This window comes from Pleurodeles waltl, chromosome 9 (genome assembly GCF_031143425.1).
Source record: "Pleurodeles waltl isolate 20211129_DDA chromosome 9, aPleWal1.hap1.20221129, whole genome shotgun sequence".
NCBI classification, from domain to species: domain Eukaryota; kingdom Metazoa; phylum Chordata; class Amphibia; order Caudata; family Salamandridae; genus Pleurodeles; species Pleurodeles waltl.
Window position 1 is genome coordinate 65,388,644 of NC_090448.1, and position 23,263 is coordinate 65,411,906.

The 23,263-nt window shown below is 46.9% G+C and overlaps 1 protein-coding gene across 2 annotated transcripts in view; it reads right to left on the minus strand.

Annotated features, from left to right (window-relative positions):
• The window catches only part of RBSN (rabenosyn, RAB effector), a 307,004-nt gene that overhangs the window by 191,469 nt on the left and 92,272 nt on the right, over nt 1–23,263 (minus strand). For both annotated transcript variants that reach the window (XM_069206303.1, XM_069206304.1), the window contains one exon: nt 3,880–4,014. In XM_069206303.1, the coding sequence (XP_069062404.1) occupies nt 3,880–4,014 (135 nt within the window). The remainder of the gene's footprint in view (nt 1–3,879; nt 4,015–23,263) is intronic.

The following is a 23,263-nucleotide window of genomic DNA, read 5'->3' on the forward strand; positions in this document are numbered from 1 at the left end:
TGGAGGTGTCTTCAAGGTAGTGGGCGAGCTGTGTGTTGACGATCTTCTCGATGACTTTCGCTGGGAAAGGGAGGAGGGAGATTGGTCGGAAGTTTTTGAGATCGTTGAGGTCAGCCTTAGGTTTCTTGAGGAGAGGTTGGATTTCTGCGTGCTTCCAGCTGTCCGGGAAGGTATCGGTGTTGAAGGAAAGGTTGATGATCTTGCGGAGTATGGTGGGCGATGGCGACGTCGGCTTTGTTGAAAACGTGATGTGGGCAGGGATCAGAGGGAGATCCTGAGTGGATGGAGTTCATGGTTTTTAGGGTTTTGGCGTTGTCTACTTGGGTCCAGGTGGTGATGTGGTCGGCGTGGGAGGAGTTGTTGGGGGTGGGGTCTGGCGGAGGTGAGGTGTTGAAGCTGTCGTGGATGGCTGCGATTTTCTGGTAGAAGAAGGTGGAGAGTTTGTCGCAGAGTTTCTGGGATGGAGGGATGTAGTTGACGTTGGCGTTGGGGTTGGAGAGTTCCTTCACGATGCTGAAGAGTTCCTTACAGTCGTGAGCGTTGTTGTTAAGGCGTTCTGTGAAGTGGGAGCGCTTGGCGAGTCGGATCAGTTGGTGGTGTTTACGGTTGGCTTCCTTGAGGGTAGCAAGGTTCTCGGGTGTGCGCTCGAGGATCAATTTTTTCTTGAGTTTCTGGCAGGTGCGTTTGGAGGTGGTTAGTTCGTCTGTGAACCAGGCTGTTTTTTTCTTTTCTTGGTTGGCGGTGGGTCTCTTGAGTGGGGCTAGGATGTTGGCGCAGTTGAGGATCCATTGTTGGAGGTTGATGGCGGCGGAGTCCGGGTCGGTGGGGTCAGGTGGTGGGTTTTTGGCGAGGGTGTTGGTGAGTTGGTCTTCGGTGACTTTTCCCCAGCGGCGGTGAGCCGGCAGAGGGGTGCGGTGGTGTTCGGTGTTTTTCTTGAAGGAGAAATGGACGCAGTGATGGTCGGTCCAGTGGAGTTCGGAGGTGTGGCTGAAAGAGATGTGGTTGCTTGAAGTGAAGAGTGGGTCAAGGGTGTGGCCGGCGATGTGGGTGGGAGTGTTGACCAGTTGACGGAGTCCGAGGTTGGAGAGGTTGGTGGTCAGTGATGCGGTGTTGACGTCATTGTTGTTCTCCAGGTGGAAGTTTAGGTCTCCCAGGAGGATGTAGTCTGAAGAGGCGAGGGCGTGGGTGCTTGCGAGGTCGAAGACGGTGTCGCTGAAGAGGGCTCTTGGTCCTGGAGGACGGTATATGAGGGTTCCTCTGAGGGTAGTGTTGGGGTCCGTGTGAATCTGGAAGTGGAGGTGTTCGGCTGTTTTGAGGGTGTCGTCCGTGTGGGTATGGATCTTGAGGGTAGCTTTGTGGGCGATGGCTATTCCTCCGCCGATTCCGTTGGTGCGATCTCTTCTGGTGATCTTGTAGCCGTCAGGGATGGCGATGGCGATGGCGATGTCAGGGGCCGAGGAGTCGTTCCACCAGGTTTCGGTCAGGAAGGCTACGTCTGGGGCGCTGCTGTCGAGCAGGTCCCAGAGTTCGATGGCGTGCTTTCGTGCGGAGCGTGTGTTGAGGAGGATGCAGTGCAGGTGGTTTGTGTTGGTTGTTGCTGGCTTCGTTGTTCTGTTGCAGGTGAAGTTGCAGGTGCGGCAGGAAAAAGGCCCTTTGGTGTGCTTCGGGCTGGCCTGGAAGCACTCTGTGGAGGGGCCAGGGTTGAAGGCGAGGAGTTCGCTGGCTGAGTAACGAAGGCATGGGGCGCGGGGGGTGCGAGGACCAGGGGGGGGGGTGGCGCTGGGCACGGTCCAGGCGCAGACGGGCGCAGACGGGCTTGCCTCTGGCGCGCCTCCGGCGCGGACGCGCAGCGCCAGCCATTAAGAAGGCAGGGGGGAGGGAGGAGCAGCTGGGAGGCGGGAGGGAGCGGCGAATGGGGGCACGAGGGGGGCGGGGCCGCAGGGAGGCAGCGGCAGGGAGAGAACTGCAAGGGGGAGCGCCCAAGGGGCGAAAACAAGAAAAACAAGGCACAAAAAAGTCGGGCACAATTTGAAAAACCGTCACAAAAATACACTAATGGCACAAAATACAATCGGGGTACAGCAATCAGAGGGGCACAACGAGGGCAGATGCGCAGGAGGCAAGGCGCTTGAAAAAACAATAGAAAAGCACTTACAGGACGGCGAAAAGTGGCACAATCAGAAGGGGCACGACGGGGGCCGAAGCGCAAGGAGGCAAGGCGCTGAAAATATAGAAAAACACTTACAGGACGGCGGAAAGCGGCACACGGGTCAAGTGAAGCTTACTAGAGCTTACTAGAGCCCACTAGACACCAGGGATGAGGCGCAGGAGGATGCCTGCGGGTGGAGGAGAGCCTCGAACACGCTAGCAGCAGCGTGGGCGGGGGTCAGAGTCAGGAGACAGCAGGTTGGTGCTGCGGACATGGGGGGCGAGCTCTAGACCTAAGGCAGGTCAGAGGTCGCACTCTGGTTGGGTTACAGTCTGCACTGATGGGACTGCACTGATGGGTTACAGTCCTCTGGAATAGGCGTGGTGGGGGCTGGGGTCCAAAGGGGCTACGTGGTTACCATTGGATCTCTGGATAAGATTGGGAGGAATTTGGCAAGGTCTGTTGGGTCTTGCTGCACGATGAAGTTGCTGTAAATGGTAGTGATTTTGTTCCTGAAGGATTGAGAGAGGCTGTTGCAGAAGTCCTGATAAGGAGTGATCTAAGTTTGTGGCAGCCACTGGTGAGGTGAAATCCTTCACAATGGCAAAGATTTCTTTGCTTGTGTTATTGCTGGCATTGATGTGATCCAGGGTAGCAAGTTTGATGGTCTGAATCGTTTGGTGGTAGCATCTCAGAGCAGATCTGAATGTGCTCCAGTCTGTGTTGTCCTGGATCATTCTCCATTTGTGCTCCAGCTGTTTGCATCACTCGAGTTCCTCTGTGTACCTGAGGTTTAGACCGTGATGTACTGTTGTGATTGAGGGGGCCAGGGAGTCAGTGCAGGAGGTGATTCAACTATTGAAGTTCTTGATGACTTTGGGAAGGTTGTTGCTGTGTTCCCGTCAGAGGATGTTGAGAGTGGTGCCTAGTCCTAGTCAGTGATGATGTTCCACTTTCGGCGGGCTGGTCTGATGGTGGTGCGTGTGCACTGAACCAGGACAGGGGTGCTGAATTTGACAATGGTGTGGTCTGTCCAGCAGATTGGTGTGGGCTTGTTGATTCTGATGTGATAGAAGGTGGTGAAAAATGGGGTCCAGGAAGCGTCTGTCAACGTGGGTAGGTTTGGTTACTCGCTGGGTGAGGCCCAGGCTTCCAAGGTCTTCCTTGGTAACCACAAGCACAGATTTAAGTGGTCTGTTCATATAAGATCCTAATGCATTCAAGCTCCAAAATAAACTGACAGTCAACTGCCAAAACGGGGTCCTGCTGAAGAGGTGGGCTGGCTTGGGGGCTTAAATACATAGTGCAAATTTTCTTATAGTAAAACCATGATTTCCTTCATTTTCAGAATAGGGGAGATCAGGGGCTCCTGCCACACCTGCAGCAGCGTGGGGAGGGGGGGGTTCTTTTAAACAATAAAACAGATTACAATAATGTCATGTAATTAAGCATGTGTGAAAAAGATCATTTCAGTGTTTAACCTACAAAAAGAAAAAGTTATTCAAAGTTCATGAGTTCAGTGAAGCGATTCCCATGATGGAGAACTAGAATTACATAAAAGTAACAGTTTCAGTTATCTTACAACGTGCCAGAATGCAACAACCACAAAGTGAAATATTTTCAAGTTTGTCTGCTAACAGTGACTGTCTCAAATTTAAAAGGAGGCAGGCTTAGCATTAACCATGATTTTCTTACCACATTTTCTACCCACCGGAGATCAGTGTTCTTACCCAATTCCTGTGGATCCCACATGTAGGGATCAACCCCCCCATAGCTGTAGGATTCGTAGCGCTCCTGGCTTCCAGAATCTGTTCGTTCCTCTCCTTCTCGCTTCAGAAGCTTGTTCTTAGCCTTCCTCACAAAGCCTTCAAAACAAAGCAAACAATTACTGATGGAAAACAAGTTACAGGAAGTATGCAAAGCTGATTATATATGTTAAAAGCAACACATCTGTCTATACATCGGTTAGGTCTATATTCTTTAGAAAACACTAATTACTAGTGCAAACTATCTTATCGGCCATAACTTCAGCAAAATAAAAATAACTGAAATTTTAGGGAAAGGGGCATCTTTCTCAAAGGTTCTGAAGTGGTAGTGATTCAAGAAGGAGTTAAAAAAAAAAAGAAAGTGCAATAATAAACCAGAGGTTTGCTAAATCAAGTAAGAAACTAGGATCTTGTCGGTGATTGGGAAACACCTTGCAAAACATTCTAACATTCTCAAACTATGATTAGGCAGCGGATCAGCTGTGAAATATATGTAGAATGGTACTGAGTAAATAGAAATCAAATGCAGAAATAAGAAAGCTTGATAACTCCATTAACCAAGGAAGCGAAAACATTCCTGGATATGCCAAATCAAATGTAATTTAGAGGCGAGAATCAGGCTTAACAGACAAGAGAAAACAATGTATTAAGTAATTGGACAAAAGCTTAATTGCTGAGCAATTACATTTGTTCAATATTTATGCGAAGAAAGTGTGAGATTACAGAAAACTACGGATCAGCAAAGACAGCAATGTCGAGGCAAGTCAGTTCACAAAAAAAAAAAGTTTCAAGAGCTTTTTGCGAAAATGTAAATGAGTTGGATAACAAACTGGATGCCATCTGGAACACTGTGGCATTTAAACAAGTCTCAGTAGGCTGTGGTAACATCTATTTCAGTACCACAAAGAGCAATAAATAAACAGATTCAAAAAGAGACTGATTTGAGGGTCATTTCTCCAAATAGGGCTGAAAAGAGAAGCTAGATCATTTCCATCCATTTGACTATACACACCTCCTTTTCACTGGAGGCAATGCTATTATCAGATCTTCTGCCCATCAGTTTATACCTCAGATCATCTTAGCATACTTCAGCTTTTCCCCCCTTCCTTATACTGTTTCATTGTTGCCTTTAGATTATTCAAAGGTCTTCCGCTCACCTCCTTATCCAACTTTCTTTTGCCTAAAATATTCATATTTGCTTTCTCTTCATTTAATTATTTAAGCAGTTTTCAAATGATTTCAGGGTCTTACTTATAAAACCATCTGGATTCTTTTTTAAATATTTAATGTTCAGACTACAAACTTGTGTTCAACCAGAAATTCTACTGGTTTCTCGTTGCAATCTCTCTGTGTGTCATTTTTCTTCCCCTTGCTTACTCCTTGAATGATTCCTTAAAATTTGTAGTCAGTATACATTAAGTGCAGTCTTACAGGAAAGGATATTCGTAAAGTTTAAAGGTGAGAGGTAATGGGAAGCAGGAGCTCATGACCTTTCCTTCTATGACCCTAGCTTGAAGAGAGAGCTGGTGACTACCGAAGTTTAGTTCTCCTGATAATATGTGTGTGGAACTTAATCCCTACGGTGCCTGGGAAGAGGTAGTCTCGTCCTCGCACACGGATCTCGAGACCACCTCGTCCTGCACCAGGCCCACGGGGGGTGCTAGCGCTCCCCACAGGGGGAACGCTGGGTGGAAGGAAATTTGTGGCTTCTCTCAGATTCCAGAACTTTCCATCACCAAAATGTGAGGGAAAAGCATCACATTTTGAGGTTTGAAAAGGATTCTGGGTAACAGAACCTTGTGAGAGCCCCACAGGTCACCACATCTTGGATTCCCCTGGGTGTCTAGTTTTCAGAAATGCACAGGTTTGGTAGGTTTCCATAGGTGCGGGCTGAGCTAGAGGCCAAAATCCACAGCTAGGCACTTTGTAAAAAACAGCTCTGTTTTCTTTGGGAAAATGTGATGTGTCCGCGTTGTGTTTTGGGGCATTTCCTGTTGCAGGCACTCGGCGTACCCAAAAAAGTGAGGTACCATATTTATCAGGAGACTTGGGGGAACGTTGGGTGAAAGGAAATTTGTGGCTCCTCTCAGATTCCAGAACTTGCGGTCACTGAAAGGTGAGGAAAAGGTGTTTTTTGGGCCAAATTGTGATGTTTGCAAAGGAGTCTGGGTAACAGAACTTGGTGAGAGCCCCACAAGTCAGCCATCTTGGATTCCCCTAGGTGTCTAGTTTTCAAAAACGCCCAGGTTTGGTAGGTTTTCTTAGGTGCTGGCTGAGCTAGAGATCAAAATCCACAGCTAGGCACTTTCCAAAAAACACGTCAGTTTTCAATGTAAAAATGTGGTGTCCATGTTGCATTTTCTGTCGCGGGCATTAGGCCTACCCACACAAGTGACATATCATTTTTATTGGGAGATTTGGGGGAACACAGAATAGCAAAACAAGTGTTATTGCCCGTTGTCTATCTCTACATTTTTTCTTTCCAAATGTAAGACAGTGTGTGAAAAAGACGTCTACTTGAGAAATGTCCTGTAATTCACATGCTAGTATGGGCACCCTGGAATTCAGAGATGTGCAAATAACCACTGCTTCTCAACATGTTATCTTGTGCCCATTTTAAAAATACAAAGGTTTCCTTGATACCTATTTTTCACTCTTTATATTTCAGCAAATTAATTGCTGTATAGCCAGTATACAATGAAAACCCATTACAAGGTGCAGCTCATTTATTGGCTCTGGGTGCCTAGGGTTCTTGTGAACCTACAAACCTTACATATCCAGCAGACCTAATGGTATATTGCTTTAAAAAATCTGACATCACAGAAAAAAGTTACAGAGTAAAATGTGGAGAAAACTTGCTGTTTTTTTTACCTCAATTTCAATATTTTTTGTTATTTTCTGTAGGAAAACCTTGTAGGAGCTACACAAATGACGCCTTACTGAATTCAGAATTTTGTCTACTTTTCAGAAATGTTTTGCTTTCCGGGATCCAGCATTGGTTTCACACCCATTTCTGTCATTAATTGGAAGGAGGCTAAAAGCCCAAAAAATAGTAAAAATGGGGTATGTCCCGGTAGAATGCCAACATTGTGTTGATAAATGTGGTTTTCTAATTCAAGTCTGCCTGTTGCTGAAAGCTGGGAAGATGGTGATTTTAGCAACACAAACGCTTTGTTGATGCCATTTTCAGGGGGAAAAGCCACAAGCCTTCTTCTGCCCTTTTTTCCCCACTTAAAAAAAAAAAAATGTTGCTGTATTTTGGCTAATTTCTTGGTCTCCTCCAGGGAAACCCACAACGTCGGGGTACCTCTAGAATCCCTGGGATGTTGGAAAAAGAGGACGCAAATTTGGTGTGGGTAGCTTATGTGGACAAAAAGTTAGGAGGGCCTAAGTGTGAACTGCTTCAAATAGCCAAAAAAAGGCCTGGCAGCGAAGGGGTTAAGGACCTGCTCATCAGAATTGTGTGAAATTAACAGGTCACAAGTTTGAATATCTTTGGAGCAGATTCAGCATTTCGCCCTGCACAGTCAATAAAATCAGCACTGTACAATTGTTTATCTCCAGTGCTACATGGCAGCAACAACCATTCTTAAAACAAGGGGGTCTGCTTTTATTGTGCTAACGACTGTAAACACAGGGATTGTCAAATGAGGATTACATGTGTTGCATGCAAATACACTGTGTGCAAGCATGACGTATTTGCTTTTCCAATGCTGGAAAAAATAACAAATGATTCCCTTCTACGTAGAATGCATACAGGAGATAAAGAAATGAATGTGACAAACAGTCTGATGACTGAAGGTACTTTTTGGATCTAAAACTCCCTCTCGCATTTTACTAGAAGCACTACTTGGAAGGCAGGCCAACAAAATGAATAACCAGCAGCCTGAGATGTTCGAGTAACACTCTTCTATAAGCAGTCAAAGTCCACTCTATATTTTACAGCTGTGGTTAACAACGTGTCCTGCAGACATCGGCACTGTCATGCGAGACCTAAAATGGCCAAAGCAAGCAATATATATATAAAACATACACCCTGTGGCCCATTAACCCTCTGTAAAAAAGTTTCACAACCTATCAGCAGTTCAGTTCCAGACTCTCTGCTATTTTGTTTTTAGACAACACTTGGGGGGTGATTCTGAGACTGGCGGGCGGCGGAGGCCGCCCGCCAGTCTTCCCCCGACAAAATACCGCTCCGCGGTCGCAAGACCGCTGAGGGTATTTTGAGATTTGCCCTCGGCTGGCGGGCGGCCGCCAAAAGGCCACCCGCCAGCCCAGGGCAAATCTACCTTCCCACGAGGACGCCGGCTCAGAATTGAGCTGGCGTAGTGGGAAGGTGCGACGGGTGCTGTTGCACCCGTCGCGTATTTCAGTGTCTGCTTTGCAGACACTGAAATACCTTGTGGGGCCCTCTTACGGGGGCCCCTGCAGTGCCCATGCCATTGGCATGGGCACTGCAGGGGCCCCCAGGGGCCCCGCGGCACCCCTTACCGCCATCCTGTTCCTGGCGGGAGACCCGCCAGGAACAGGATGGCGGTAGGGGGTGTCAGAATCCCCATGGCGGCGTCCCCTCCGCCGCCATGGAGGATTCTCCCGAGCAGCGGAAAGTCGGCGGAAGACCGCCGACTTTCCGTTTCTGACCGCGGCTGAACCGCCGCGGTCAGAATGCTCGAGGGAGCACCGCCAGCCTGTTGGCGGTGCTCCCGCCAGGGTCAGAATGACCCCCTTGATGTTTTAGTTTCATTGTTTCACAGAGCAGCAGACAGTAGGGATCCCAATGACCTAATTAAACAGTTTTCGTTTTACTGGGCATGAATGAATGAAAAAACTGATCTACTCTTGTAGGTTTGGGGCTTTTACTGTTTTTACAGGCAGATCTTTTCAGAAGGCTGCAAAACCCACTGGACCTTCCTTGAATCTGGAGATGTGCAAAGCATTTCAAAAGGTATGCTCTTCGCACCCCTTCCCTCCTCTTCAATCAGTAAGCAGCCCTGGGAGTTCAGGAGTAGACTAAAAACAAATATACACCGTGCAACGAGTGGTTATCCCTGAATGATTAATTTACCTTTCTATAACCACAATTAGCAAAAGGACAGTCAGCTAGGGAAATTTTACCATCTGAAGTTTAGAGTGTGAGACAGTAGTTTAGTTCACAGCTTTGGCAGAAGCGTTATTTGGTAGCTAACTCACTGCTGCCTAAAAATGAACTGAGTCCAATTTGAAGAAAATTAGGTAATAAATGACCTTCCACAAGAGTCAAGTTTAGAAGACTAAATACACCTATGTCCAAAGTCATGCATTGGGGCACAGTATGACCAGAGAATAGCAGAGGAGTGGCAAAGTATTGCATGGTATTGCATTCAAGAACATATGATTAAATTACACCGGTTGCACACTGTAGCAAGGAGACAGGGCAAACAAATGTTGACATACATAGTGTGTTAATGATCAGCATGTGCTACCACTGCACGTGGATTTGACTCCACACCATGCACCTGTTATTATAGGTTGTTGATTTCTTGCATTTTTAATAGTTATTACAGACTGAATTCCATGTCAAGCACTCTTGAGTTTGGAATAAAAGCTGAAACTCTTTGGCAGACCTCCTAGTGATTGCCATAGTGGAGGTTTTCAGTTTGATATGGTAACTGTCCTATTGACCGAGCAGTCACGGATAATGGAGGGAGAGGGGCATTGGTCCTTTTAATTCTCTCTGCCTCTTTCGGCACAGTTAGTCACACCGCCCTGTTTAAACAGTTGTCCGATTTGTTATCAAATGATCGGTATACAAATGTATCTCCTCCTTTTTAAGAGACAGAGGGCAGATGATTAATTTCGGGGAGTCCCATTTGAAACCTCCCCCCCCCCCCCCCCCCCCCCAAGGTCTTCACTTAACCCTATTGATCCATTCTAACAGCTTTGCTACTGTGGTCTATGCTGATGACACTCAAATCGTGGTCTCAATTCCAAGTAAAGCTGAGGATGTTGCATACAGATTCAATAAATGCATGAAGGATATTTGTTTGAAATTAAATACGGGGGCGGGGGGGGAGTTTGGTGGGGAACTAACCTTGCACACATGAATGTGCAAGGGAGAAGCAAGAATAATGTTTATTTTCAGTGGGAAATTCTCTGAAGGGTAACAAATCCTAGTGTTAGGCAAAGGCCTACAAACTTTGAAATAAGTTGAATGCAAATCTTGAATGTGCCAGAAGTGTCTTGTAGCAGGCGGAAACTTGGCCATAAAAGGTCAGTAACAAACTCGCGCCTTTGCCATGCACAGCTAAATATTCCACATATTACATAACCCAAGAGATCTTGTATGGCATTTTTTTATATTAACACTGCAACATTTGCAATAAATTTATTGATTAGAAAACTGTGCAAGGCAAAGGCACCTTAGGGCACGAGTTACAGTTACTTGAAAGAATTCTAACTATAACTGCTGAATTTCTATGGTTTTGTACGAGTAAATTCAGAACCTAATTATAACACCCTGTAACCTTTGTTTTTTTCAGCGAATATCTATATACATCTATAGATGTAGGTCTATATCTATATATATATATATATATATAAAAAACTGATTGACGGTCGCCAGTAGGTAGTGCTAGTTAGGACCATGTTTCTATTGAAAAAGTGTTTTTACTTGCCTAGATCTAAAAGCGCCCTGGTGATTCTTGATCTTGATGCACGTGGAAAGTTTTGGGGTGATCGGTTAAGCAGGGGGCGCGAAAAAAAAGGGGGGGGGGTTCAAAAAAGCTGCTTTTCCAATGTTAATTCCTTTAGGACCTTTGAACATGATTCCAGTCCGAACCACTGGACGGAATTACACCAAAATTGCAGAAAGACAGCTTTCGGTATGCAGATTGTGCTTTTGGTTATTTGGTGTACATCCATTCAGTAGTTTACAAGAAATTAAGGAAAATCCAAATTTGTATATCTTTAGCCACAAATAAATCACGAATATTCACGAATGTGAGTGCAAATAGAAACAATGTAATTGGCGGCCACAACCTGACTAGAAAGTTGCGGCCGCCATTTAATGTTATGGGAGAGTGTCCCTGGTGCTGAAAATAGATATAAGTGGTATAAGGGGTCTGGGTGGAGGTTCCCTGACCTCACGAATGTGATAAAGGGGTGTCTTGGGGTCTAATTATGGGTTTAAAATGATTTTTCTTCATCATGTGCGATATTCACATACATCCTCGAATATGAGTGAATGTTTGAGGATATTCTCGAATATTTGAGAATATGCAAAAAAAAAAAAAATGTTTTTTTAATTAACAGACATATTCATACACTAATTCATTCACTCATACATGCATTCAGAGACTTATGTGCCCACTCACACACCCACCTTCAGACCAACTCAGACACTCACGCACCCACTCATAGATCCACTGACAGAGACAGACCCTGTGGCCAACCCGCGCTAGGCCATGTGCAGCGGTGATTGGATTAACATATGGTAATTAAAATGACTTTACATACAAAAATAAATTTTAAAAAACATAGAAATTCACTGAAAAAAACTAAGGTTACAGGGACGTTATATTTAGGTTCTGAAATTACTCGTACAAAACCATGGAAATTCAGCCGTTAGAGTTATTTCAAGTAACTATAACTCGCGCCCCAAGGTAACTATAACGCGCACCTTCGTCATGCACAGCTAATTACTCTAAATCATTGATGACATCTTCTATGGCATCTTTGATATTATCACTGCAACATTTGCAATACAATTATTGATAAGAAAACTGTGCATGGCAAGGGCACGAGTTATAGTTAGCTTAAGACGAGAGTTATAGTTACTTGAAATAACTCCAACTATAACTGCTGAATTTCCATGGTTTTGTATGAGTAAATCCAGAACCTAACTAGAACATCACTGTAACCTTTGTTTTTTCAGTGAATATATATATATATACACACACATACATACATACACATACATACATACACAAATGTAAAACAATCTTAAGCAAGCACTGCTTTACAATGTAAGACTGTTGGACAAATGAATGTGTGGCACAGTGTAATGTCTGTCTTTTTTCCTATGTTTCCTCTTGGTACATACAGCAGCTGCGCTGGTGGTGCACAAGGAGGGTAAGGACAGAATAAGCTAAGCATTCAAAGTCATTTAAGTCATCAGATATCCATGGAAATGCTTTGTGCTATCGGCAAGCCACACGAAAAACAAAAGGCACCGATATGCAAACAGACGTCTAACAAACGACCTGCAGAGAATGTTTTAGTAACTAATCACTACGGAGTGTTGTGTCACTCAAAACAGGCTTCAAGGGCTTGTCTTCAAGCACGTACAAGCAAATCCCCAGGTAGGCTTGTGTCAGTTTCTGGTTAACTGGGCTCTCGGCGAGGGCAAGAACTCCTTGCTCAAAGGCGATGTTTTCTGTAACTAGGTTTACTATTTACAACCAAATAATTGGTGGTTTGTCCCTTCACATTGTAGAAATTGGGACTGATTTAGGCTTTGGTGGACAGCTTACACTTCAACAGAGTGCCCTGTGCACCAAACTCTCAGTCCACTCACCTCATTTAGAGACGAGCAGAGCATAAGCTTTCCATCGATGAAGACCCAATTGGATGCTCAATGTAAAACTTACTCGGAAGTTTCGACCGAGTAGGGGCCATCTGAGTAAAGCCATCACACAGCCCGCTCTCTTTAGAACAAACAGGGAGATTTTTATTTCCGGTCCTTCACCACCAGGCTTCTCCTTGAGGCAAGTGACATAAAAAAGCAATAATAACCCCGATACCTAGGTATGAAACTACCAGGGGGGCATCTCTAAATTTGACGGACCAAGTACTGTCAGGATGGCAGACTTAATGACCTCAGTCATCCTGGTGGATGGTACTCCGCCGGTTGCAATTTAAATCAAGCCCTTAGTATGCATTAGCACGTGGTTTATTCCTTAAGCTGCACAGTGAGAGATCACGCCTCCTTTCCAGAACCCTATTGTATAGGGAAAACCTAAACTGTTTTCAAGAATGTATTCAACCTAAACGCAACTGCCCCAACAACCAACCACAGAGTACTGTAATGTGTTTACCTGGGTGCTTGGGAACAACTGCATCCAACAAGCTGAATCAGTCTCAATGCAAAAGAGACTTCAATTATCACTTAAAACTTTCATATGTGTCTTGCTAACAGATACATCAGCACGTATGAACTTCTTATTGGAGGGGAAATAAAATAATGAGTTTCACAGCTGACAATCCTTTCGTGTCAACATGTGTGTTACATACCATTCTCTTTTGATCTCAACTTGGGCTCCACAGGAATATCGCAGATGTCCCCTGCCATCTCAAAACGTGGTGTGCTAAAAAAATTGAACCGATAAAACAATAGTTCGCAAATATAGCATAGCCCCTCCGGATCTACACTGGTGTACTATTGTACTTATGATCTACATTTCCTCAAATGCAGCAAGGGATGTGAAACGGGTTGGTTTGATCCTAGGCATTGGTTTATTTCACACTTGTGTCCTCATAGCAAGTTAGAGCAATGAGAACTGCATCATCTGCATGTATTTGTTATCAAATTCCAGTTCGTCCCTATCCAAAGTACACTATGTTGATAACTAGGACAGTTGTTTCCAACCTTTTGACTTCTGTGGACACCCACTATCATTACTGAAACCCGGGGACCCCCACTGAATCATTATTGGAATCGATGGACCCCCACACTGAGTCATTACTTAATGCTGTGGACCTAATCGGTCAAGATGATTTAATTTTCTAAGCAGTCGTGGACCCCCTGAGGAGGCTTCGCGGACCTGCAGGGGTCCCCAGACCACAGGTTGGGAACCACTGGCCTAGGACATTTTTGTGGTCGCTGCTCAATTGTACCTACTTATTCTAAAACGTGTACTAAGAATTACTTGTTCAAAAATAATTGGTTAAAAAAAAAAAAAACGTTCTCTTTTGAGTAAGCACCATCATTTTGAAGATAACATAAGACTGCATTACGTATATTTTATCACTATAACTATTCAAGCAGATAGTTGTTGTAACTTCACAACCATTGACAACAAGCATTTGCAACGTCATGAGGTTTGGTATCTTTTGTAAACATTTGCAACAGACAGAGTAAAACAATGTAAAGGTGCTGTAATCTAGAAGGTGGTGTGTATATCTTACAAAAAGCAATAAAATAAATAAAACAAGATTGCAAAAAGGCATTAAAAGCAGATACTGGCAATTTTTACGGGCGTGCAAAATGTGCACAAACAAAATGCTGCTTCTCGCAGCGAAGAGACAATTCCCGAAGTGGACTGGTCCACCACCCCAAGCTGTGGTGGGTGAAAGCAAAATGTGATTGACACTCTAAGAGAATGGAGGAAGATGACCGACTAAAAGCCCATGTATGTGCTTTGCTGTAGCGAAATAAACTACCAATAGTCTGCTAGATATTAAATGGGAATCATCTGGGAAGTGGCAATTTTAATGTGACTTAATATTCTCAGCACTCAATGGGTGTGGCGTCAGACCTCCCTGAAAACTGTTGCACAGCTGTATGGTGCAAAAAAGCACCTTACTCAGACAAAGGACAGGGCTAGGACAGGCACAAGTAGTGGAAAAATCTCCCACTAGCACCCTTTGCCTCTACTTTCTTTCACAGCTCCACTACCCATACGCTATATGGTTTTACATTCCCCATGAGAACTAAATGCTGCAGAACAGCGTAAAGCAAAACATCAAAGCAAGCATTGGTCTGCCTGGATGCTACCATTAATGCAGTCACACATTCATCCGTCCAAGGGATCAATTGTTCATTATCCAGGCACCTGTCACTTGTACATCTATTCATCCAGCCATTGATTCATTCTTTTGTTCACCCAATAACCAATAAACAATACCATATGCACAAACTCACCAGTCAAAGCAAATGGATAGTTATCAGTATGAATAGTTATCAGTACGTTATACTGGTTCTGCTGCCAGTGTTTCAGAGGTGTGGCAATGCTACCAGTATACCAGTAGGAGGTGACTGCAATTCCGCAAGGGGTATAAGTGTTGTTTGAGGTGCAAGATTGCTACTCTCTGAGATATGGGATTGTGCTTTTGATGGTGTGTGATGCTGCTCAGGTGGGTGTGGTTTCGGTAGAGCAAGACTGCTACTATGTGAGGGATGCGAGAGTGCTTCCAGGAGTGTTGGTGACTGCTAGTCTGTAAAGGGTATGAGAGTGCTTTTAGTTTTTTAGGTGATGTGCTTTTTCACCATAAGGGCTTCAAGAGCTCCCCTTGAGTTTTAGATCAGGCCAACGCTGAAGACAAACTATGCAATTATTTAACCATGGATGAGTCTTCTTGAAACAAAGCTGTCCTGCAACTGTTTCTAAGCAGAGTACTCTTAGAAGTATTGCTTTCCCAGATGAACATGGTCAAAGATTGTGGAGATGCATTCTTGATCAAGGCTGCCCATTTATTTACTTGTCCTGCAGATTTCCCACTGCAGCAAAAAGGCAGTCTTTGATGTCTCTTACCACTAAGACCTGAATTGGGCCTATGAGGCAAAATCCTACAATTCTTTGTATCTTACTTGAAGACCGCAGTCCAGCTGGTCCAAGTAAACCATTGCAGGTCCAACTACATCATTGTAACCTGCAGTGTCCTTAAAGACACCATACTGTCAATAATTATTTTAACCTGTAAAGACTCTAGGAGCGGTGCTGGTTGGCAAACATATGAATACACAAGTATGCAGAAAATAACCAGCTCTTCATGAATGGTACATCCAGCCACAATATTGGCAGACTGAAGTTCTGCTACACAAGCATTTAAGGCTGAATGTTCAGGACCTGCCTAATACCGAACCCACCTAAACAGAGTTTGTTCCTGGCGCCAATTCAAGGAAGCAACACCAAGTCCAGAGATGCCGTTATGAAATTAATATAGGTGGCTTTACCTCCAGACAGTGTGAAGTCACCAATATTCAACTTCTAGACCACCCTCAGTTTCAAGCCTCACATCATCATTGTTAGAAATGGGGTCTTTGGTTGACAGTCAGGTTACCCCCTGTTCAAGCAAGGACCCTCACTCTAGTTAGGATAAAAGAGAATCACCCTCAGCTAACCCCTGCTTACCCCCTTGGTAGCTTGGCAGAGCAGTAGGCTTAACCTCAGAGTGCTGGGCGTAAAGTATTTGTACCTACACACACAGTAACTTAATGAAAACACTACAAAATGACACAACACCAGTTTAGAAAAATAGGAAGTATTTATCTAGACAAAACAAGACCAAAACGACAAAAATCCAACATACACAAGTCAAGTTATGATTTTTTAAAGGTTTAAAATAAAAAGAGTCTTTAGGTAGTTGTAACACCACACTAGCGCTGCTAGCGTGAAAATGTACCTGGTTTGCGGCAAAAATAACCCCGCACGGGCGGTGTGCGTCGAAAATAACCCTGCACGGGTATATGCGTCGAAAACAGCTCGGCACGGCGAGGCGCGTCGAAAAAGCCAGCCACGCGACGGTCCGAAAGTCCCGCGGCGCTGGTTGCGATCTCTCAGCCTTCGTCAGCGATGCTGCGCGTCGTTTCTCCTGCTCCGGGCGTCGATTCTCCGGTCGCGTTTCCTGCGGCGTCGTTTCTCAGCTGCGGAGTCGGCGTCGCGTCGTTTTCTCAGCCGCGATCGGGTTCGCGTCGATCTTTTCTCCGCACGGCGCTCGGTGCGTGTATTTTTGTCCTTAGGCTGCCAGCCTCTCCTTTCAGGGTCCCAGGAACTGGAAGGGCACCACAGAGCAGAGTAGGGGTCTCTCCAGAGACTCCAGGTGCTGGCAGGAAGAAGTCTTTGCTATCCCTGAGACTTCAACAACAGGAGGCAAGCTCTACATCAAGCCCTTGGAGATTTCTTCTTCAAGATGGAAGGCACACAAAGTCCAGTCTTTGCCCTCTTACTCAGGCAGAAGCAGCACTGCAGGAAAGCTCCACAAAGCACAGTCACAGGCAGGGCAGCACTTGTTCCTCAGCAATCAGCTCTTCTCCAGGCAGAGGTTCCTCTTGATTCCAGAAGTGTTTCTAAAGTTTGTAAGTTTGGGTGCCCTTCTTATACCCATTTTAGTCTTTGAAGTCACCTTTCTTCAAAGGGGACTCACACCTTCTTGTGAAATCCTGCCTTGCCCAGGCAAGGCCTCAGACACACACCAGGGGGCTGGAGACAGCATTGTCAGAGGCAGGCACAGTCCTTTCAGATGAGAGTGACCACTCCACCCCTCCCTCCTAGCAGAGATGGCTAATCAGGAAATGCAGATCACACCCCAGCTCCCTTTGTGTCACTGTCTGGTGTGAGGTGAAAAACAACCCAACTGTCAAACTGACCCAGACAGGGAATCCACAAACAAGGCAGAGTCACAGAATGGTTTAAGCAAGAAAATGCTCACTTTCTAAAAGTGGCATTTCCAAACGCACAATCTTAAAATCAACTTTACTAAAAGATGTATTTTTAAATTGTGAGTTCAGGGATCCCAAACTCCACATGTCCATCTACTCTCTAGGGGAATCTACACTTTAATCATATTTAAAGGTAGCCCCCATATTATCCTATGAGAGAGAGACAGACCTTGCAACAGTGAAAACGAAATTGGCAGTATTTCACTGTCAGGACATATAAACCACAGTACTATATGTCCTACCTTATCCATACACTGCACCCTGCCCTTGGGGCTACCTAGGGCCTACCTTAGGGGTGCCTTACATGTAAGAAAAGGGAAGGTTTAGGCCTGGCAAGTGGGTACACTTGCCAAGTCGAATTTACAGTGTAAGAATACACACACAGACACTGCAGTGGCAGGTCTGAGACATGATTACAGAGCTACTTATGTGGGTGGCACAACCAGTGCTGCAGGCCCACTAGTAGCATTTGATTTACAGGCCCTGGCACCTCTAGTGCACATTACTAGGGACTTACTAGTAATTCAAATATGCCAATCATGGATGAATCACTTATATACAATTTAAACAGGAGCACTTGCACTTTAGCACTGGTTAGCAGTGGTAAAGTGCCCAGAGCAACAAAAACAGCAAAATCAGAGTCCAGCACACATCAACAACCTGGGGAACAGAGGCAAAAAGTTAAGGGAGACCACGCCAAGGATGAAAAGTCTAACACGTGTCCCCCCCAGCTAAAAGTGGGGAGCAACTACCCAACCTCATGGGAGTTCTCATCACTAAGGCGGAAGAACCTGGACAGACCATCAGCATTGGCGTGCTCTGTACCGGGTCGATGTTCCACCGTAAAGTCCATCCCCTGTAGGGAAATGGACCACCTCAACAGTTTTGGGTTCTCACCCCTCATCTGCATTAACCATCTGAGGGGTCTGTGGTCGGTCTGAACTCGGAAGTGAGTCCCAAACAAGTAGGGTCTTAGCTTCTTCAGTGCCCAGACCACAGCAAACGCTTCACGTTCTATGGCACTCCACCTACGTTCCCTGGGTAGTAACCTCCTGCTAATGAAGGCTACGGGTTGATCTAGGCCCTCTTCATTCAGCTGTGAGAGTACTGCTCCAATACCATGCTCTGAGGCGTCTGTCTGTACAACAAACTCCGTGGAGTAGTCAGGTGCCTTCAGCACAGGTGCTGTGCACATGGCCGCCTTCAGGGCATCAAAAGCGTTCTGGCAAGCCTCTGTCCAGATCACTTTCTTGGGTTGCTTCTTAGAAGTCAACTCAGTTAAGGGGGTAACAATGGTACCATATCCCTTAACGAACCTCCGATAGTATCCTGTGAGACCTAAAAAGGCTCTCACTTCAGTCTGGGTCTTGGGAGGCTCCCAAGCCAGAATCGTGTCAATCTTAGGCTGTAGGGGTGCCACCTGGCCACTCCCCACCTGGTGTCCTAAGTACACAACAGAACCCTGCCCTATTTGGCACTTGCTCGCCTTAATAGTGAGGCCTGCCTTCTGCAGGGCCTCTAACACTCTCCAGAGGTGTTGCAGGTGTTCCTCCCATGTGGAACTAAACACAGCAATGTCATCCAGGTAGGCGGCACTGAACTCATCCAGTCCTGCCAACACCTGGTTGACCAACCTCTGAAAGGTGGCAGGGGCATTCTTCATCCCAAAGGGCATCACATTGAAGTGGAAGTGCCCATCGGGGGTAGAGAATGCTGACCTCTCCTTTGCCCCTTCAGTTAAGGCAATCTGCCAGTACCCAGATGTTAAATCAAACGGACTGAGGTACTTGGCAGCTCCTAACCGATCAATGAGCTCATCAGCTCGGGGGATGGGGTGTGCGTCAGTCTTGCTGACCGCATTGAGACCCCGGTAGTCCACACAGAACCTAAGTTCTGGAGTGGCACCAGGAGCAGTAGCCTTTGGGACCAAGACCACTGGGCTGGCCCAAGGACTGCTGGAGTGCTCAATAACCCTTAGGGTTAACATTTTGGAGACTTCCTCCTTAATGCAAGCCCTCACCCTGTCAGTCACCCTGTAAACCTTATGTTTAACAGGTGTACTGTCCCCAGTGTCCACATCATGTGTGCACAGGTGTGTGACTCCTGGGATCAGGGAAAACAGTGAGGCGAACTGTCCCAGCACGTGGCGACAGTCCCTCTGCTGTTCCTCAGTCAGGGAGGGGGAGAGGATCACTCCCTCCACAGACCCATCTTTCTCTCCTGCAGACAGGAGGTCAGGAAGAGGCTCACTCTCTTCCTCCACCCCGTCATCTGTCGCTAGGAGCATGGATAGCTCAGTTCGCTCAAAGTGTGGTTTGAGGCGGTTGACATGTAGGACCCTCAAGGGGTTCCTGGGGGATTGCAAGTCTACCAGATAGGTGACCTCGCTCTTTCTTTCCACCACCTCAAAAGGCCCTGTCCACTTATCTTGGAGAGCCCTAGGCTCCACTGGTGCCATGACCCACACTTTTTGTCCAGGCTGAAACTCAACCAGAGTGGCATTCTGGTCGTACCACCGTTTCATGTCCTCCTGGCTTGCTTCCAGGTTCTCCTGAGCGAGACTCCTGAAGCGGGCAGTCTGGTTTCTTAGTGCCAGCATGTAGCTAAATACATCCTGGGGTGGTTTACTAGGAGCTTTCTCCAAAGCCTCCTTCACCAGACTGAGCGGTCCCCTCACAGGGTGGCCATAGATGAGCTCAAAGGGGCTAAAGCCAAGTCCCTTTTGAGGCACCTCCCTGTAAGCGAACAGAAGGCATGGCAAGAGGACGTCCCACTTACGCCTCAAGGGCTCTGACAGGCCCTGAATCATGCCTTTCAAGGTGCGGTTGAATCTCTCAACCAGACCATTACTTTGGGGGTGGTAAGGGGTGGTGAACTTGTAGGTTACCCCACACACCTTCCACAGAGACTTCATATAAGTGGATATGAAGTTTGTACCCCTATCAGATACTACCTCCTTGGGGAACCCCATGCGGGTAAAAACCCCCATTAAGGCACGTCCCACCACGGGGGCGGTGACCGTTCTTAGAGGAATAGCTTCTGGGTACCGTGTGGCATGGTCCACCAAGACCAGGATAAACCTGTTGCCCATGGCTGTCTTGGGATCCAGAGGCCCCACAATGTCAATTCCTACCCTTTCAAAGGGAGTACTGACTACCGGTAAAGGTTGGAGGGGAGCTTTGCATTTCCCCCCACTCTTGCCACTTGCCTGACAAGTCTGACAAGATCTACAATAAGCAGCTGACTGCTTGTTCATCAAGGGCCAGTAAAAGTGGGAGACAAGCCTCTTATAGGTCTTGTCCTGCCCTAGATGTCCTGCCAAAGACACATCATGAGCCAACCCCAGTAGGAAGGTCCTGAAGCCCTGGGGTACCACCAGCATACGAGCTGACCCCGGCTCAGGAACCTTAGGCTCACTATACAGGAGGCCATCCTCCCAATAAATCAGGTGAGTACCTGGCGCTCCGCCAGCCGCCTGGGCTGCAGCCTGCTGCCGCAGTCCCTCAAGAGTAGGGCACTCCTTCTGCGCTGTGCAGAATACTTCCCTGGTGGGTCCCCCTTCCTGCTGCCACTGCGACAGCTCAGGGACCTCCCCCAGTTCAGCCACCTGTTCCCCTGTAGGTTCCGGGGCATCACCCTCAGGCTCTGCCTCCTCCCGGACGTGGGAACTTCTGGGGCGGGTTTCCCGCGCCTCCTGCCTTTCCTCTTCTTGGCGGTCCCCTGGGCCACTGTTTCAGGCTCCAGGGGCTCTTGACTACCCTGATTGGCTGCCATAGACCGGGTGGATACGCATACCCACCCAGGCAGACCCAACATCTCCAAGTGAGACCTGTGTTCCACCTCCTTCCAAGGGGAATCTTCCAGGTCGTTGCCTAGCAAACAATCAACAGGCATGGTTGGACTCACAGCTACTTTCCAGGAACCTGAGACCCCCCCCCCATTCAAAGGGAACCTGCGCCACTCTGCAGAGGCGCTCAGAATTGTCTACTGCAACTACTTGGTGAAGTACCCGGGGATCAATCTGCTCTTCAGACACCAGGTGACTCCTCACTGTAGTCACACTGGCTCCTGTGTCTCTTAGAGCCTCCACCCTCTGTCCATTGATGGTCACCCATTGCCTGTACTTCTTAGTGTTATCAGGCACTAGGTTTCTCTGGACCATCTCACTGTCCCCTAGTGAGACAAGGGTCATTTCTGCTGGTTCCCACCCACCTGAAACCAACTCCTCCCCAAGCGCTACACTGGCCAAACCCTGGGACGGTGCACCAGTGGGTGCCGGTGTACTTTTGGGGCATTTGGGGTCCCCCCTCACATGACCCACCTGGTCACATGAATAGCACTTACGTAGGGGACCACCTGCCATTGGCTTCCCTTTGGAGAACCATGGCTTCTTTTCACTGGGGGGTTGGGAATCCTTACCCTGGGAATCAGTTTGGGGCCTTTTAGAGAACTCATCCTGTTTGCCCTTACCCCCCCCTTTCGTCTGAGAGGGACCCTGCCCACCCTTGGCGTGGTCTCCCCCATACCTCTTCTGGACCCTGGTGCTCTCCCAGCGGTCCGCTTCCTGTGCAAGCTTCCTGGGGTCAGTCAGCTTGCTGTCAATGAGGTGCTGGCGCAGCTCTGGAAAACATAAACTGTACAAGTGCTCCCAAGCAATTAAATTGTAAAGCCCCTCATACGTGTTTACCTTACTGCCCTTCACCCAACCATCCAGTGACCTGCAACAAGAATCAACACATTCCAACCATGTTTGGGATTCCTTTCTCTTGTAGGATCTAAACTTCTCCTTGTACTGCTCAGGGGTGAGACCATACCTGGTAAGTAAGGCCTCCTTCATGGCAGGGTAGGTGAGACTCTGAGCATCCCCTAAGGCCGTCAGTGTGTCCCTCCCCTCTGCCTCAAAATGCTTCCACAGGGCTGCCCCCCAATGAGCTTCAGGGACCAGGTTCATGTGGAGAGCTGACTCATAACCCTTGAACCACAAGTAGATATCATCCTCCCTCTTATAATCCCTCACAAGGTCTTTTGGGATGTGTACCCTTCTCTCAGGCTGCACTGTAGAATTGCTGCCACCATCCCTACTGGGCTGACTCCTCTGATCTATCTCTTTTAAACTGAGCTCATGAGCCATGTTTATCTTCCTTTCCTCAAGACTGAGCTTTCTCAGCTCCAACTGGTACTCCCTCTCTGCCTGTCTGTCCTGTAACTCTCCAGGTGTCAGACTCTTGGAGGACACACTGCTACCTGCCCTGGAGATTCTCCCCTGAGACATAGCAGGCCCACCCACTACATCAGTGTGAGTGACTTGCAACTCCTCTTCCCCCTCTGGCTCCTCATCTGTGTGCCCCTCAGCTGCTTTGGCTGTCACCCAGGCCCTCAGCGCCTTTTGCAGCTCATCCTTCTTGGATGAGCTCTTAATGGGACAGCCAACATTACTACAAAACTGCTTTAACTGAGCCACTTTGTAGCTCTCCAATTTCTCCAAGTCAAAAGCAGCTTCAGCTAGGGCATCTCCAGACTGAGACATGATGAGAGGTTAAAAAAATATGCACAGTTCCAAAAACAGAAAAGCAAGTTCTCAAATGAAGTTTCAGCAAAGTCAATCACGGGATCAGCGAAAAAAAAGAAACTGAATGCAGAGAAAAACAGTCCAAGTAAAAAAACAAAAATCACAAGACTAGTAGTATGTGGTCACGTAGTGGTCTGAGATCAAAACAGTAGTGTACACTTAATTACTGTATGTCAAGTACAAACACAAGTCCAAATCCCGACCGCTGGTCACCAATGTTAGAAATGGGGTCTTTGGTTGACAGTCAGGTTACCCCCTGTTCAAGCAAGGACCCTCACTCTAGTTAGGATAAAAGAGAATCACCCTCAGCTAACCCCTGCTTACCCCCTTGGTAGCTTGGCAGAGCAGTAGGCTTAACCTCA